The following is a 17,482-nucleotide window of genomic DNA, read 5'->3' as shown; positions in this document are numbered from 1 at the left end:
GACCCTCAGAAAATAGAAGTTATAGTGAGGTGGGAGCAACCTACCTCAATCACAAAGGTACGTAGTTTTCTTGGTCTAGCAGGCTACTATAGAAGGTTTATGGAAGGCTCTTAAAAAATAGCCCTTCCATTGATAAGTTTGACCATAGAGGACGTGAAGTTTGAATGGACTGAGAAGTGTGAAGAGAGTTTTCAGGAGCTGAAGCAAAGATCGGTGTCTGCACCAATCTTAACCCTTCTAGTATCGGGCAAGGAGTTTAAGATTTTTTCTGTGATGCTTCTAGATAAGGGTTAGGATGTGTATTAATGAAAGAAGAGAAGGTAATTGCCTATGCTTCACACAACTAAAGAAGCACGAGTGTAATTATCCTACCCATGATCTAAAACTGGCAGTTGTAGTGTTGGCCCTAAAGATATGAAGGCATTAACTATCTAGTGAGCGATGCCATATATTTACTTATCTTAAGAGTTTAAAGTACATTTTTTATCAAAAAGAGTTAAATATGAGACAGGGGAGATGGCTAGAGCTAATTAAAGACTACGATTGTACTATTGATTACCACCCAGAAAAAGCTAGTAGCTGATGCACTAAGCAGAAAGACAAGATCGATAAAAGCTATTGTTAGTGCTGTTCGAGGAATGTTGACGTAGAAGCTGGAGAGTGTTAATCCCACATTGAGAGATGGCTAAGTAGGAACTTTGATAGCTCATTTTCAGGTTAGATCTACTCTAGTAGATGATATTCTTCGAGAACAACTGGGACATCCTAGTCTTAGGAAGTTAGTCGAAGAAGTAAGTAAGAACTAAAGGCTGGATTATGAGTTGAGATCAGATGGAGCCTTACTTAAAGAAGGCAGGTTGTGTATGCTTAATATTATGAATTTGAAGAACACTATTTTAGAAAAGGCCCATAGTTTGGCCTATGTCATGCATCTAGGTAGTACTAAGATGTATAGGATCCTGAAGAAGTGTTATTGTTGGCTTGGGATGAAATGGGATATAGCGGAGTTTGTGGACATATGTTTAATATGTCAGCAGGTTAAACCTAAGCATCGAAGGCCTACTGGATTACTTAATCTACTTCCAGTGTCGGAGTGAAAATGGGAGCATATCACATTATTTAGATTGCCCAGAACACCTAGTGGCTATGATGGCATATGAGTTACCGTGGATAGACTCACAAAGACAGCTAAGTTCTTACTAGTTAAGGCTACTTTTACATTTGATAGGATAGCCAAGCTATATGTTGAGAGAATAGTAAGCCAATATGGAGCTCCCGTGTCTATAGTGTCTGATAGGGATCCAAGGTTCACTTCAAAATTCTAGTCCAGTTTACAGAAGGCTCTTGGTACTAAGTTACATTTTAGTACGACATTTCATCTACAGATGAATGGACAATCAAAGCAAATGATTCAGTTGTTGGAGGACATGTTAAAGGCATGTGTATTGCAGTTTAAAGGTAGTTGGGATATGCATTTTTCATTAATAGAGTTCGCTTATAATAATAGTTATCATGCCAGTATTGGGATGGCTCCGTACGAGGCACTGTACGGAAGACCATGTAAAACTCCCATTTGTTGGAATGAAGTGGCAGAAAAAAAATTAATAGAGCCAGAGTTCGTGCAGATGACCTCAGACAATGTTAAATTGATCAAAGAAAATCTGAAGATAGCTCGAGAGGGATAGAAAAGCTACGCAGATAGGCGAAAAGGAAAGCTGAAGTTTGAGGTTGGAAGGAATACTCAGAATTTATAGGAAGGGTAAGCTAAGCCCAAGATATATAGAACCCTATGAAATAGTGGAATGGGTCGGGCCAACAACTTATAAACTAGCATTACTTGTAGAGCTATCGAGGATACATGATGTCTTCCACGTATCAGTATTGAGGAAATATGTACCAAATCCTTCCCATGTTTTACATGATCAACCAGTGCAATTGAAGGAAGACTTGTCATACGAAGAAGAACTAGTAGAGATTCTCGACAAGAAAGAGCAAGTATTGCGAAATAAGTCAATCCCATTAGTAAAATATTATGGAGAAACACGAGGTAGAAGAAGCTACATGGGAAGTCGATGAACAAATGAAGAATAGATATCCCCACTTGTCTAAATGACGAAGCTTGAGACAAATTTCGAGGACGAAATTTTCTAAAGGGAGGTAAATTGTAAGCCCCTAACCTTACTTTATTAAGTAATCATGTTTAAATTTATTCTTCTTGTTTATATGTTGATGATAGTTGTAATGCTAATTTAAGTATATGTTAATTCAATGTATATATATATATCATGAATGTAAACGCTAAGAAGAAGAGAACATCTCTAAAGGTTGATAAGGGAATTCCCTAACTGTGGGGGGAATACGTTTGGATGGTTGGAGAAGCCATCAACACTTAGTGAAAAACTTTGGGAAGGAATGTAAGGAGGAAGCTAGGCATTGAGCTAGACTAAGGAATGAAGAAATTCCTTAAGACTTATACTTATGACTCTCGGATGAGTGTTTGAGCTAAAAATGATGTTGTTAGTTCAACTTAACCCAAAAAAAAATTGTAAAACACGCACAACTACTAGTACTAACACGTAGTAATAGTGGAAGCACGAGGTCGCTCCAAATTGAGAGCGGGGGTTTGCTAGTTTTAAGAAACATAGTAAAAGTACAACAAGATTTGCTATGAAATTTTGGTAATGAGATTAATGAAAGAGAGTATGAAATAAATTATGTAATAATTTCAATGGAAAAAGGATCTTGAGGATTTTATGTAGATTAACCTAATTCTATCATAGACTTAATTGATTTCAAGCAATTCAATTGCTCCATAGTTCATTAAGGATAAGCCCTAATGCCTTAATTAGCTAATTAACCTAAATTGATCAATTAACCCTAAGTTAGTTCATAAATGCTTCCTAAAGACATTCTACATTTAATTCCTAAATTACATGCATTTCTTGGGTTTTCTCAACTATGACATTCTTGAAATTAAAAAGACTAAAATCAAGCATGATTAATATGAATGTTCTAAACTAGTAAATCTTTTCAAGAACATGGGAAAAAGTCAAAATTTTCCATTAAAATTACTAGTTCTTGCAACCTAATTACACTTATGTTATAGAGCCATGTAATTTTGTATACAACAACCTACAAAAATTGAGTTGTCAACCCATTTTTATCAGATTTTATTGAAATTAACAGCAAGAACATTCAAGAACAACAAATTACAAGAAGTAATTGAATGAAAAAGTCTCAAGAATTGGCTAACCTAACATAATCCTCAAGATAAAAGAACTTACTTACTCATGAAGTAACAAAATCTTCAAGAAATCCATTGAGTCTTACAAGAGTTTATAGATTGAAGAAAATTATGGAAATCTCTCTAAAAAATACAAAGAAAAGCTCTCAAAATCATAAAAATGGGTCTCTCTCTCGTAAAAATGGTTGAAAAACTGCTTTTACACAGATGTCGTAGCATTGCAACGCTCCCTTGCGTAGGCACGCACATTTTTTTTTATCTTTCCATCAAAATCCATAGCGTTGCAATGTTGGCCTATTTATTAACATTCTGCCTTGACCTTTTAATGACAAACAAACAATGACAGAGAGCAAAAATCTACTTCTAATGACATACAGGGTTGGCAAAAAATCTGTCTATCTTCATATTTTCTTCCTTCTTTTCTTCTCTTCCTTTGATCCATTGCTCGATTTTGACTTCTTTGGCTATATTTTTGGTCCTTTTTGTTCCAATTAGCTCCAAGTTTGTTGTAATGACTCTAAAATGCTCTCGGGACCATTTTACCTATAAAATTGACGTATTAAGCAAATTGATAGTATAAAATTGAGGGAGTTATGTATTAAAATGTAGTTGTTTTCAAGACCTATCAAAATACCTCCAACTTAACTCTTGGTCGTCCTGAGCAAGTTAAATTGAATACATACATTCAGTCAAGCTATTAATCACTTATTTGTTCATTCATTTGTTTGTTCTTTCAAATTATTTATATGCTTACTTGACTTACACAAATATTTCATTCTTAACTCTTTTATGAACAATCAAGGAAGCATTGATACAAACAAGCATTTAGAAAGTTAGAATTTACTAACAATCAATTCAGACTTATTTTTCAAAAGAAAATTCTTTTTCTACCAAAATCATGAAGGAAAAGATTGTAAGGTTTTTAGTTTATTTAAGAGTCTAAGGCTAGTGGAAAGGTTTTATCTAACTCTCAATTCTTCTTCACCCTACACTGACTCAGTTATCGGTCTAAGATATACCTAAACTTGCAAAAAAGAGAGGCAATTCTAAGACAAGAGTGCATTTATAAACTAATGCACACAAATCTTAATTGGCATTTATTTTACCTAGAGGGATAGCTTTCACACTCTGACAATCGGGAGCCTATCACTCTTTTCTTATGGGCCCTAACTAGACATAATGGATGTAGCTCTTTTCTCCTCTATTCATGCACACACACATTAGTAAAAGTTATGTTATTTTGCAAGCTTGTTTTGTTTTGTCTTTTTTTTATGCTAGCAACTTTTTAGTAGGCCAATGTTTATTCCTCTTTGTCTAGACTTGCTTTTAAAACAAGTTGGTTGTTCTCAAGACCAAGAGTTGTCCTATTGGGGTAACAAAGAAAATCAAGTAGAAATTACATTTCTATAAGTCTAAGATTCTAAATAAACATAAAAACAAAGCATTCGTTTTTTTCTTTTTATGAAATTAAAAGGAAAAAAAATTTTCTTTTGAAAAATGGTTCCAAAATTTTTTTAGAAAATTTTAAAATGTCTAAAATTTTATTTGTATCTTTGCTAAAAAGAGTGTGTCATCAAAATTTTCATCAATAAGAAAAAAATGATTGTGTAGAAATCTAATGAGAACATAAAACAAAATGAATGTGATTCTTTTGTTTTATGTTCTCATGCATTCAATCAACCATGCATTTATAGCAAAATAGTCTTTTGGAGCATAAAAAAGGAAATCATGATTCACAATATTAAGGTCGCCACCATAGAGCCACAAACATATAGTCGAGATATCCAAATATCAAAATGATAAAATCTAAATCTAACCGAGCTCAGATGCTCAAGGGTTCCAGACATGCATTTATATATCATTATAGAGCAAAACTTTTAGTAAAGCTCATTTTTCTATGAAAAAATATAAAAAGCATGCATGTAATGTTTTCTACCCCCAACTTAAAAATTGAACATTGTCTTCAATGTTTAAACTATGCATATATGTTCAAGAACAAAAAGTAAGGGATGTAGAGAGAAACTTCCCTAGTTTTTGTGGTTGCTTATTCTTTTGATTGTGAGAATTCCTTGTTTTTTTTTTCTTTGAGCTTTTCCCAAGAGGAAAAAGAAAAAGATCAATTATTCTTTCATTCTTTTATTTATTAACAAAGTATACTAATAAATACAAAAATAACAAAGTAAGAGCAAAGGAAAAGAAAAAAATTGAAAATGAAAAGAATGAGAAAATTCATCCTATTTTGCAAACTTTTAGCATTACTTGCTCGACGTTGGTGAAGAGAAGGATCATATATATGAGGGATTAGTCAAACACAAGTCCAATTGAACTTGGTTTACATGCTCTTCGTTGTAAACTTTAAGCCTATGCCCGTTCACCTTGAGAATTTTTCCTATTTCAAGGAACATCAAAATTCTCAGTCTTTTTAGGTCTTTTCTACTAGGGATGATGCCCTAAAGTCTCGTATCTTGTAGTTTGTAAACACAGTTTGTACAAACGCCTATAATGTATGATATATGATATTTACTTCACTACTTGTCTTTGAACATTGGATGTTTTATTTACTTTACCATAAACCAATAAACTAAAATCCCCGGTTGTCAATGTAACTTAAGCATGTATGTGGTGAAATAAAAGTGGATCATGTCTTAAGTGATAACCATAGTATATGGATATAAGAGGGAAGCTTTATCCTGGTAATGCTACGGATGCGGCCCGTTTTGTAGAATAGTTACAAGTGTTGTAACTTGCTACAGATGGTATGATCCTGATTATTCGTGTGGGAACATGCGAGCGGAGGCGTCCTATACAAAGAGTTTGTTTAAGACCCAACCATGAAGTGTTAACGTTTCGTTATATAACGTCGTTCATGACAAAGACTTCACTTCACTAGGATGACCATAGGTAACATGACCTCAATCCTGAGTGAGTTGGGAACTCCTGCCTTTGAGGGCGGTCCTTTGATTTGCATGGGTGTGAGTAGCCAGGTCGCTGACTAAAACCTACCACTTTGGGGATTCTTCTGATTTGTGAGTTGGGAACTCGGCTACACAAGATCGAATTCACTCATTCCCTGAAGTAGGGGTAAGTAGATAGATTGCTCCCTTGAGGGTTAATCCCAGGGCTTGAATGATGTGTCGTCACACACCTTCTCATGGCCCGAGAGGTGTCCACACATAGTAGGACTATGTTGTATTATTCATTAGAGAAATTAGTGGTACTCAAGGAGTTAGATGTAACTACAGGGAAAAAACAGTAAATTGGCCCAATTGTACTTACGAGTATCTGTGAAGGGTTATTGTACTGTTAATTGGTTATATCCAATGGACACAGAAATATATCTGTGGTAAGAAGAGTTCTACTGTCAATCTTTAGTGGAATGTCTGGTAGTTAACGGATGGTAGATCTCGTGGCTAAAGAGTTTAGTCAGCTATTCACGTACCGTTGGAGCTTTAAGCCATAGGTCCATAAGGTCCCCTTGGTAACTCAATGGATTCAAGTTGAGAATCAGTTTTTGGGTCAATTTGAAATGTTTAAATTGACAAGAGGGAGTTCGATTATATATGATATGATTGAACTGGTTAATTAAATATGATATGATTAACTTTATGTATGAGATACATTAATTGGAGGGAAATGGATATAAATATGATTTCTAGTGAGGGAGAAAACACTATGGTTGATATATGTTATTAAACTATAGGTTAATGAATATAATATGATTATAATTATTAATTTTTAATTGGACAATTATAGGATAATTAGCCGCCGTTTTCTCCGTAACTGTGCATTAGTGAGAAGCTCCATTCGGTTTTCGTAATTGAAGAATAAAATGAAACTTGTTTTCGTTTTGCAAAAGATCAGGTTAATTGCTCACGAAGTGTATACTACCGATCGCTTAGTAAAATCAGAGACTATACGATAGCTCGAGTTTACTACACGATCACGTACACGCGCGCGTTTCTTTCTAAACGATTGCCTACTTTTTTCTAAACGATCGTCTAGCGCTCGAGCATTTACTAAATGATTGTATAGACGATCACTGCCTTTTTCCTACATGATCGTGTACTTCACCTAAACGATCAAGCATTTTTTCTATACGATAGACACAAGCTTCTCTTACTTGCTTGATCGTTGTATATAATCTTCCTCTCCTCCTACCCTCTACCAAATCTGAACAGAGCCCACTCTTTAGATTCTCACACCGAGAATACTAAGGGTTCTAAGTGGTGGTGTCGTCCCCATCTCTGTCTGTTCGTGTGGAGACCATTCGTGGTAGATGATTGGAATTTTGCTGAACGATAGTTTGACGTTCCAGCGAGAGCGAGAGTACTCGTTCCTTGGAGAGAGCGAGATTTGTCGTGAAGAAAGGTTCTTTGACTGGTAAGTTTTCTTGTTCTCTTATTTGTTAATCTTAAAGCATCCCGATAATTTTACAGTTTGATGCATATTTGTATGTTTGAATGTAAATGTGGTAATTCTGTCACAATGTCTTGAAAAAATCCACTTCCACTCAGAGGTACTCTTATGTAAGAGTTCCTTCAATTGGTATCAGAGCCAGGTTTTTTATATTCCAAATTCATTGATGCAAAGAATTGCATTAACATTCTCGGTGGGCAAAAGCATGAATACTCTCTATTTAAGCGTTAAATCGTTTGTGGGTGTGTGGATTAATGGAGTTTCTGGGATGAAGCTTCTGGTTTGTTAAATTCTTTTAGATTACAAGTTAATTGTAAAGGCTTCTGTATTTTTAGGCATATTAACTGCTATCGAGTCTATAATTTCAAAGTTGTTTGAGTCTATGAGTCGTTCGTGAAGAAGCTTAGTAACAAGGGTTAATGTTCTTCGAGGATTAAGACGACCAAGCGTTGGTCGGGTCGTGTAGACAATGGGGTAGACGATCGTTGAGTATCAGATACTTGGGAGCTGTTTTATGTGCATGCACTAGACGATCGTGTAGCTCAGCAAGCTTCATTGCTTAGTTATTGACTATACGATCGCGGAGTAAATTGTTTACATATTGCGTGTTAAGTGATCGTCTAGATGATCGGGCTTCACAGCTTCGTTGTCCTCTAAATGATCGTTTAGCATCCACGTGTTTTCGTCTTGTGCAATACACGATCGTATCACCTGGCATGCATTTACTAAATGATGGGAGCTTCGCCCGACAGTTTAAAACCCGGTTCATTTGTGAACCGGTTTACTTGGTGGAATAATGTAATAGATAGAGTTTTTCATTTCGGTTTTGAGGTGGTTCATCTTGGTCCATTAATTTGTGATAATATACATAAGATGTATGTTTTATTTATATGTCATATGGTATGCCATATAAAAAAAATCCCACCTTAGGTTATGCATTGATCATGCAACATCTCTTTATTATAAATATTATGATTTAGAGAAGCATGATTTAAATTACGTAAGAGCATGCTCATGCATCATATAATATAAGAGTTATATTTATGCATGCATAGAGCATAGACATGCATCATTTTTATATTATACGTGTTATAGTATAAGGGTGTATGGAAAACATGTGTGCTTGGTTGTTACTTTATATAAAAATTATGTATAATAATGACTAGACATTGTATGAAGCATGACATATAGGATAAATTTATAAGCATTATAAATACCTCATTGTTTTGCAATGTATGGTTTTAGTTTTTTCTTTTATAAAGGTTATAAAAAGAAATTAGAACTAAAATCAATAAGAAAGACATGCATGCCAACTTAGGTTTAATTTATGGTTTTAAAATGTTTAAAACTTGGATGACATAGACCTAAGATTACGGTTCTAATATGATTAGCAACCTTAGGCTTTAATCTTTTAATCAGTTTAATAGGATTAAATTGACTAATAAAAAGTTAAAGTGTAGAAAATCTATCTATAAGGGACTTTTGTCTAAGGCAGGTTCTGTCTAGGCTAGGGTTTTTAAGGTGACGGAAATAGAACACCTCTACCTGGGAATCTACATGGAAAGGTGAATTAGATAGATTTGATGAATGCATGCAAGGTTAAGGACAGTTCATTAAAGAGTTTAATATGACTACTTGAACTTGTTTTATTTCAAAGACAAAAGTTGTTTTTGAGCTGATTAAAAATGACACATACTAAAGTCAGTAGCCGGATTGTCTAGGTTAATGAACCCCTAGATTGAGCATTCAGTGGGAGGTACTTGAGGCATTTGATGCTTCATTTCAACCTCTCACTTTTCTCCCTTATTGTCCACACCGTGAGATCTACCCTCGACCTTGTGGCACCCTAGGAGTGTCCCCCTAAAGGATGATGTTTGGGTAGGTCAATAACAAGGTGGATGGAGAGAATGTTCATAGTAAATGAGAGTGAGAAGTGCGATAGAATATCCCACGGTCTCTCTCGTTAGATTGAATAAAGTTTCTGCACATTGCCTCGAGGCACCCTGGGAGTGTCCCCCTATAGGACGACAGTTTTGCATGTTTCTTTATTTGATATCTTGTATAGGATAAGGTTACTTAGTCTCTTGTTCTAATCTGCTTATTCCCTACAGTGGGCGCATTAGGGCGGGCCCATTAACCAGAACTGGGAACCTGTGTTGATGTAGATTTGATGCGGATGTGGTTCGATCTCTAGTACTTGATCTTCTGATTCTCTCTCAACTGAATACGTATGCTTGACTTGGGGAATGGAGCACGATGTTCTTGAAGTTGAAGACTTGGAAGAATCTTTGTATCTTCAGGAGACTTATATTTTCAAGGAGTGTGCAATTTCAAGAGTCTGGAAGTCTTCTGATTGTTGGGAGAATTCTCTTTAGGCACTTTGGAGTGTAGAATTGATGACCCTACAATTGAAGAGAACTCCTCTATTTATAGAATTCTCGATAGGCTTTGTGGGCTTGGACTTGGGCTTGGTTGGTCCATAGACCTATCCCTTGGGCCCGATTAATTGGATTTGGGTCTAATTAAGCATATTCTTGGATTCAATTTGACTTTAGTCAAAACCTTAATATTTAATTGAACCAAAATAATTAATTTGATCTGACAGTCAAGACAAAAACACTTTGCCCATCGAGATTTGGCAATTATATCTTCAAATTCAATTTGGGACACGTGTCAACTTTTAATTAGTCCCTTATTCTATTATTTGTAATTTTGTCATAAATTTGAGAAATGGCATGACAATTTGTGATTGGTCTAAAATATCTCATTGAATAATGGTCAAACATGTTAATTTTCTTTAAAAAAATTAAATAGTGTTTATAAAATTAATTTATAAAAATAGAAAACAAAAATTACTCAATAGATCTTAATATTTTAAAACTGATCAAATTAATACAAACAAAACTCATAAAAACTCAGGATATAAAAGTAACTACGGAAGCACTTAGGTAAATATAGTGCATCGGTGAAAATGGCATAATGTGTCTAAGAAACTCAAAGGAGATGTATATTAGATCACAACCGCATTTTACGTGGAATTAAAATCATATCCAAATTCCAAACTGTTATAAACTCAAGTTTTAAAAAACTAAGAGCAACAAACAAATACACCTTATAACAAATATTAAAAGAAAAAACTTAAGAGAAAGTCAATCGGAAAAGACTCCTAATTTCTTGATTCTTAATTTCTAGTAGTCGGCTTAGTCGGCTTCAATGCATTGAGCAAAGTCTTCTTTTCGGTCAGGTGGCAGCTGTATATTCCCCCAACGAGTCAAGTTAACATAATTTGAACATACGTGAGCTGATATTCCTGGAATAAGCAACCCAAGCAACCTTTCCATTATTATAAAAAATCCTTCAAATTGATCTCTACCCTTCAAAACTGGGATTATTATTAAACTTATTATAAGCTCCCAACATGCAGTTAAGTACTTGGGTATCAGCCAAAATAGCGAAAAATAGTTTGTGTCTGGCTGCTCCTTTAGAAACTGCATATAATAAAAATACCCAAAAAAAAAAAAACAAATTACTCTCTAATAATATTAAATAGAGAAGCTTAGGAGGAAAAATTATTCAAAGAGACAATCATACGTAGATGTAACATTGGATGCTGAGAGAATAGAAGGAGAAAATATAATAAATATTCATTTTGAAATTTGTGGGTTTTGATAAAAAACATGGGTTTTATTTCAAAATCAATCGATAATGAAAGAAGTAACTCATTTAATTTTAAAAGATTGATTGTGAGATATTTTCACTTTTCTTATGTGAAGTAATTCTCAATACGCATCCAACGTTATTAAGAGACAAATTATTGAATAAATTTATGGAGACGGAAGAGGGAGGGTAATGAATGGAAATTTTTACCTTGCCATTGTAGAAGCAATTAAAGAAGATGCATCCACCAAAGTGTTTGTAGTTGGAAATGGTACAATTGAAAGGAACTCTAGGTACCAAATCGAAAGAGTAAACATATCTATAATATTTAATGTCATATGTTTCGATAGCTTTGACCATAAATTGTGCAAAGTTTTGGTCCCCAAGTCTGGGCTGGCCATAGGTATAAACACCTTGAATCTTGCGAAGAAGGGTTGTTTCTTTGTGATGGGCTAACAAAGTAACAAAAAGGGTAGCAAGTGCACCGCCCAGACTGTGGCCAGTGATGATGAATTTTGCGTTGTGGTTGGATTTAGCAATGTGTCTAAGTTTACGGCGAAGGGCGTAGTATGCAAAATCATGGTGGGCTAATTTAGGGAGGTCCTTGGGCCAACCAGTGTTCTTCTGATATCCAAGGGCTTGCATGAAGCCGTAGTGGATTAGGCCGACGCCGTCTACTCCGTGAAAAGAAAAGTTGGAATCTATCATCCAATCGGTGGGGTCAAACAGGGAGGTCCCTTTAAATGCCACTACTGTTACGTCTTTCGATTTGTCTTCAAACATAAATGCATGAGTCGATCCTGTCTCCAAAAAGTCTGAACAAATTTAAATCAATTAATTAAAAAAGAATTTCCATTGGGAATGAGAAAATTCTACTATATGTTGTAAAGTTGTAATATAAGGGAATATAATTGTTTTGGAATTGGATAGATGTTTCTTTATTTTTACCAATATGAAAATGTTGGACAAGAGGAGGTGGCTAACTGGGAATTCTTTGTCTTTTACGATTTGGTTATAATCCTTTAATTTTTTAAAATTAAACATGTAAACATGGTTTCCACGTCTCTATTATTATTAATTTCTATGTTTTGTTATTTTCATAGTATTAAATTTTCATCGTAAATATTTCCATCGATATTTCTACGTTTTCATGGGTTCAACATCGACATAAGAGGTCAATCGATATTTTCATTGTATAGTAGAAAAATTTATGAAACATAACAAAAATAAGCAACAAAATGATATTATTATAAATATAATCCAATACTTTGTTTAAAAATATAATATAAATAATATAGACATGTTAACTTAGTTTAACTTTGTTTATAATAGACATATTAGTTTTGTTTACGCATCATAAAATGTTTCTTTGCTAATTTTTTTTAATCTTTTTATAATTTTTTTAGTAATATCTATCGTCGACATTTTATCGATATTTTCATCAAAATTTTTGTAAAATTAAGACTTTGATATTTCCATCGAAATCGATATTTTAAACATAGGTTGTTTTACATTTATGAGTGTTTTCACGATCAAAACTAAATTTTGAAAAAAAAAAAAAGAAAGATAGTTTTGAAAAAGTAGTTTTTGTTTTGAAAATTGACTAAGAATTTAAATTTAGATAAAAATATGAAAAGTATGAATACAAAATTGTGAGAAAACAAACATAATTTTCAAAAACCAAAAGCCAAAAACTCAATGCCCTATTTGATAACTATTTAGGCACCATTTGGTAACCATTTGATTTTTTGTTTTTGTTTTTGAAAATTAAGTCTATTTTATCCACATTTCTTACAATGATTTGCATGTTTCTTAAGTATGATGGTTGAATTCTTAGCCAAAGTTCAAAAACAAAAACAAATTTTTTAGAGCTATTTTTTTTAATTTTCAAAATTTGACCTTGTTTTTAAACGATGGATGAAGAATAGATAATAAAAAATAAATTTGGAGGTGGAAGTAGTATCTATAGACTTAATTTTAAAAAACAAAAACAAAAAACAAAATAGCTACCAAACGCGACCTTAATTTTTTGTTTCTAGTTTTTAAAAATTAAGTATATATATAAATACTTTTTACCTATCTAATTTTTTTTTGTTTGTTATCTACTTTTTATCGACGTTTTAAAAAACAGAACCAAATTTTGAGAGATAAAATAGTTTCCAATAACTTGTTTCTATTTCTTGAATTTGGTTGAGAAATCAACTGTTTTATTCAAGAAAGAAGCAAAACATAAAATAGAAAATAAGTTTAATTTTTTTTTTTTTAGAAAAAATCAAAGAGTATTACTAAACAATCCAAACTAACCCAAATAGTTTAGCAAATAGTGCGATGATAAAACATGGTATCGTAATCAATTAATCATAAGTCCAATTAAATATCAAAAGTAAAATCTATTCTGATTACGACTAAAAAAAAATAAAGAATTCCAGTCTTTATTTATTTGAAGAAAGAAGTTTAAAGTCTATTTATACATTATTTGAAATTTAAAAGTCCCCAATAATAGAAAAAAACTTACCGTTCCGAAAATTGAAGCAGCCAATTAAATCCATCTGCCAAAAAGCAAAGAAAAACATCATCCAACCTCCACAGGTATTTCTCAACAATGGCTATAAAATTATATAACGGTTGCTTTCACACTATTAGATGTTTTTTTTTTTTTCTCTCTCTAAATAAACAATAACCAATTATCCGAAGTTTATAAATATTGCAAATTTTACTTGTACACAGCTTCACTAATAGATCGTCAACTAAAATCTATCTAGCTAGACTCACAAATTTCAACAGCATTTTACATTAGAGTTGTCTTCTCCAAAATTCCATCGTTTTTTCATATGTGTCTAGATCCATTTTTATAATTCCTCAAACAAAAACAATCTGAAATATTATGATTCATAAAGTTTGTACTAAAAGTCTGAAACAATCAATAAATTTGAAGTTTGATATATATTCAGGAAGAAAGTGTTGAACCCATCCATATTCATATGGAATATCCAAGAGCTTAAACTTATAGAGATGACTACAGTAAATTTAAGTTGATTTTTTACCTTCCAACATTGGGTTACTACGGAGTATATGAGTGAATGATCTTTATACGCCAATTTGGAGGCCATAATGGTTAAGGCACTATAGTATCTGAAATAACGGTCCTGTACATTCATAGTGTTGTCGTTTGGATCCATTATTTGCCATTCTCTACATCTCACTTTTGGTAAGGAAGGCATCGTACATGCAAAATTATCTGGCACCAACGAATGTATACCTGCATGCACAATCTAATTAACTAAAACAATTGGACACTACATTATCAACATGATACAGTGACAGATCGGGTACAAATGTATATAAAGTTAGAAAACTTTGTGCTTATTAAACAAAACAGTGCAGTACCGGAGGTTTGACCCTTAGATATTGATGTGGACAAGTCGATCAATTGTGGACTCCAAGCCACTGAAGCACTATCAAATTTTAGTTTCACAACGAAACGAAATAAGATATATTTAAATTATACAACTATGGGTTTATAATATTTAATGAAAATCAATGTACAAATAGTAAAACATCACCATTTGAAGGGGGCGCATTCGCCACTCGAACCATTGACAGATCCGCCTCTGACGTGATATGAGATCGGTTTGGAGTTAGAAAAATGTATATACTACGTCGTATATAGTTGAAGAAAAATCGTTTAAGAGAGAAGCAAAATCTTCCTAGGATTTTGAGAAGAGAGGCGAGGGAGAAAAGGAATTTCAGCACCAAAATGGAGAAGAAAATATCCCGTCGAGCTTTGAAGTTGGTGTAATTCTCTACTTTGTCGTCGGGGCAAATGATCAAGTTTTGGATCTTTGTAGAACCTGAAGGAAGTAAGGACAGAAACACGTCTTTTAGAGTTGCATCTTTCGGCTTCAAGACCAGATAATCTTTACTGTACTCAGTCTCTTCGAAATCCATTTCTCTTTTTGTTTCTTCTTCTTCTTCAGAGGAAAAGAAAGAAAAAAACTATATCTCACAATGAAAATGGGGAACAAGGTTGGGGGGATTATATAAGCTACGTCCTGATACATAGTCAACACTGATGTTACATCCGCTACATGTGCTTGTATTAAAAAGAAAAATAAACTATAGAATAATTAGCTGATCCCAATTAAGTTAAAAATAATACATGTGCTTGTGCTTTGTTTATTATTGTAGACTTGTAAATATTTATTTATTTCAACATGTTACATATGGATTTTAGTATGTTGCATGACCAAATATTATGAATTTTTTTTTTTTTATAAGATACGAGAGGAGGTGGGATCAGTAGATACACGGAGATATCTCAACTAGGTTGACACATCCGTAGCATCCACATAATACCTCGAATAAAAAAGTGATGCATTAATCAAAAGAGATTACAAAGAAGAAAAGCGTAGAAAAATAATGAGGAGGCTAGAGAAAAGCCTTCCAATTGAATGCTATAGTAGGTGCATTATAACTATTAAAAAGAGAGGATTTTTTTACAGTAAAACACAGCAAGAGTAATAATATCCTCCCGAACACCTTGAAAAATAAGGTTGTTCCTTTCGATCCATAGACTCGACAAAGTCGCACCAATAATATTTCTCCAAAGGATGCAATTAGCCTTATTGTTACGATGGAAGTGTAGCCAGTAGGACAAAAAAAGAGTTGAGAGTGCTGGGCAGAGGGACATAATTCGTATCAGCAAGTTTCATACATATGTGGGCTGAGTAGGTGAATATTTTGAAATTGTTGTCCATGCAGTTTCTACGTTTTATAGACTCTTAATAAACATGAGATTATCTCATAAGCCGTTACTTCTCTTATTGTTAATGATGAAATTTCATGTTTATCAAATATAGATAATATTAAGTTCAAGAAAAATATAGTTATTCAAGAACAACAAACTCCAAGAGATACCAAATTTGAACCTACGGTAAATTAAGTACTTTTTACAAAAGTAATAGCTGTTTTAAAAAACATTAATTATAAGTTATCGTAAATTTTGATATTAATATTTTATTTTATGAGTTTGGTATTGGTTGACCATTTAAAACAAATTACCTAATAAAAATTCCCCACTTTTATAAATTTATAATATTTTTTTTTTTAATAAAAACCAAACAGCTGTTTTTCAGTTTTTTAATAAAACGAAGTATCATAAAACCATAAAATATTAAAATACAAATCTTTTCTGATTATGACTTTTAATTTGTAGTCTGTCATTATTTATTTTGGAAAGAAGAATTCCAAAGTCTTTATTTATTTGAAAAATAGAAGGCTTGAGACTTTATTTAATTTATTTGAGGAAGAAAAATTCAAAGTCTTTATTTATATCTTATTTGAAAATTAGAAGAAGTTTAACAAGGGAAAAAAAAGGGAAAAAAGAAATGGTTATCACCGTTCCAGAAATTTGTATTAACCAATGTCTGCTAATCTTGTCCCAGAACTGTTAAAGATATATAAAAACAATGAATGATCATCACTTTTTTTTATACAATCCTTTATTGGAATTCTAAGATACAAATTCAATTTCTAGATATTTGATATTATAAGGTTCCTTCTCAATTTGTTAGTATCTTTAAGATGGTGTATATTTTGGGTTCACCAGTCTAAGGTTCCATCTCAAAACCAATGGACAATAAAATGAGTAATCTATCTATCTTATAAGAAGTGTGAAGTTCTAAGGTAGAATTTTCTACTGTGGAGATCCATTTTTATTTTTCTTTTAATATGATGGAGACGGTTTTAATCAAGCAAATTACAAACTTTATAGTGAACTACAAGTAGTCAGTTATTTTTAAATAATAAATTAGAGGTCAGGAATAAGTAGATGGATTTATATCTTAACTAGGTTGACACTTCTATAGCACTCTCATCAATTCTAGATGATGAGAGAATATAAATTTTCTAATATTAATGTCATACAATTATTTGATAATATAACTAAAATAAGCATAGCTCAACAATAATTGATATATACTACTATGTAATTGAAAGTTGAAATACATTCGTACTCTCAACTGGCATTGCCATTAGAAAAATAATAAGACAAAAATATTAATGCAATTCCATAAAAGGCCACCGTCTATAAGCATCGGCAATGGCCTATGTTACTTTTCAAAAGTTTCACGACCTAATTAATATGGTTGCTCGACATTTATGAAT

At 32.9% G+C, this 17,482-nt stretch overlaps 1 protein-coding gene across 1 annotated transcript; it reads right to left on the bottom strand.

The window, feature by feature from the left end:
• Positions 1-10,632: 10,632 nt before the first annotated feature.
• LOC120084956 (triacylglycerol lipase OBL1-like) lies at positions 10,633-15,308 on the bottom strand. Its single transcript, XM_090318174.1, has 6 exons — positions 14,881-15,308; positions 14,705-14,764; positions 14,362-14,576; positions 13,833-13,866; positions 11,528-12,132; positions 10,633-11,148 (listed from the first exon to the last, which is right to left on the bottom strand). The coding sequence occupies exons 1-6, from the start codon at positions 15,263-15,265 to the stop codon at positions 10,861-10,863; spliced, it is 1,587 nt and encodes a 528-aa protein (XP_090174300.1). The 5' UTR covers positions 15,266-15,308; the 3' UTR covers positions 10,633-10,860.
• Between the last annotated feature and the right edge of the window lie 2,174 nt (positions 15,309-17,482).

This window comes from Benincasa hispida, chromosome 9 (genome assembly GCF_027475165.1).
Source record: "Benincasa hispida cultivar pf3 chromosome 9, pf3_genome.v1.1, whole genome shotgun sequence".
In the NCBI taxonomy this organism is placed as follows: Eukaryota; Viridiplantae; Streptophyta; class Magnoliopsida; order Cucurbitales; family Cucurbitaceae; genus Benincasa; species Benincasa hispida.
Note: the sequence above shows the minus strand (reverse complement) of the source record. Positions and strands in the feature narration are given on the sequence as shown.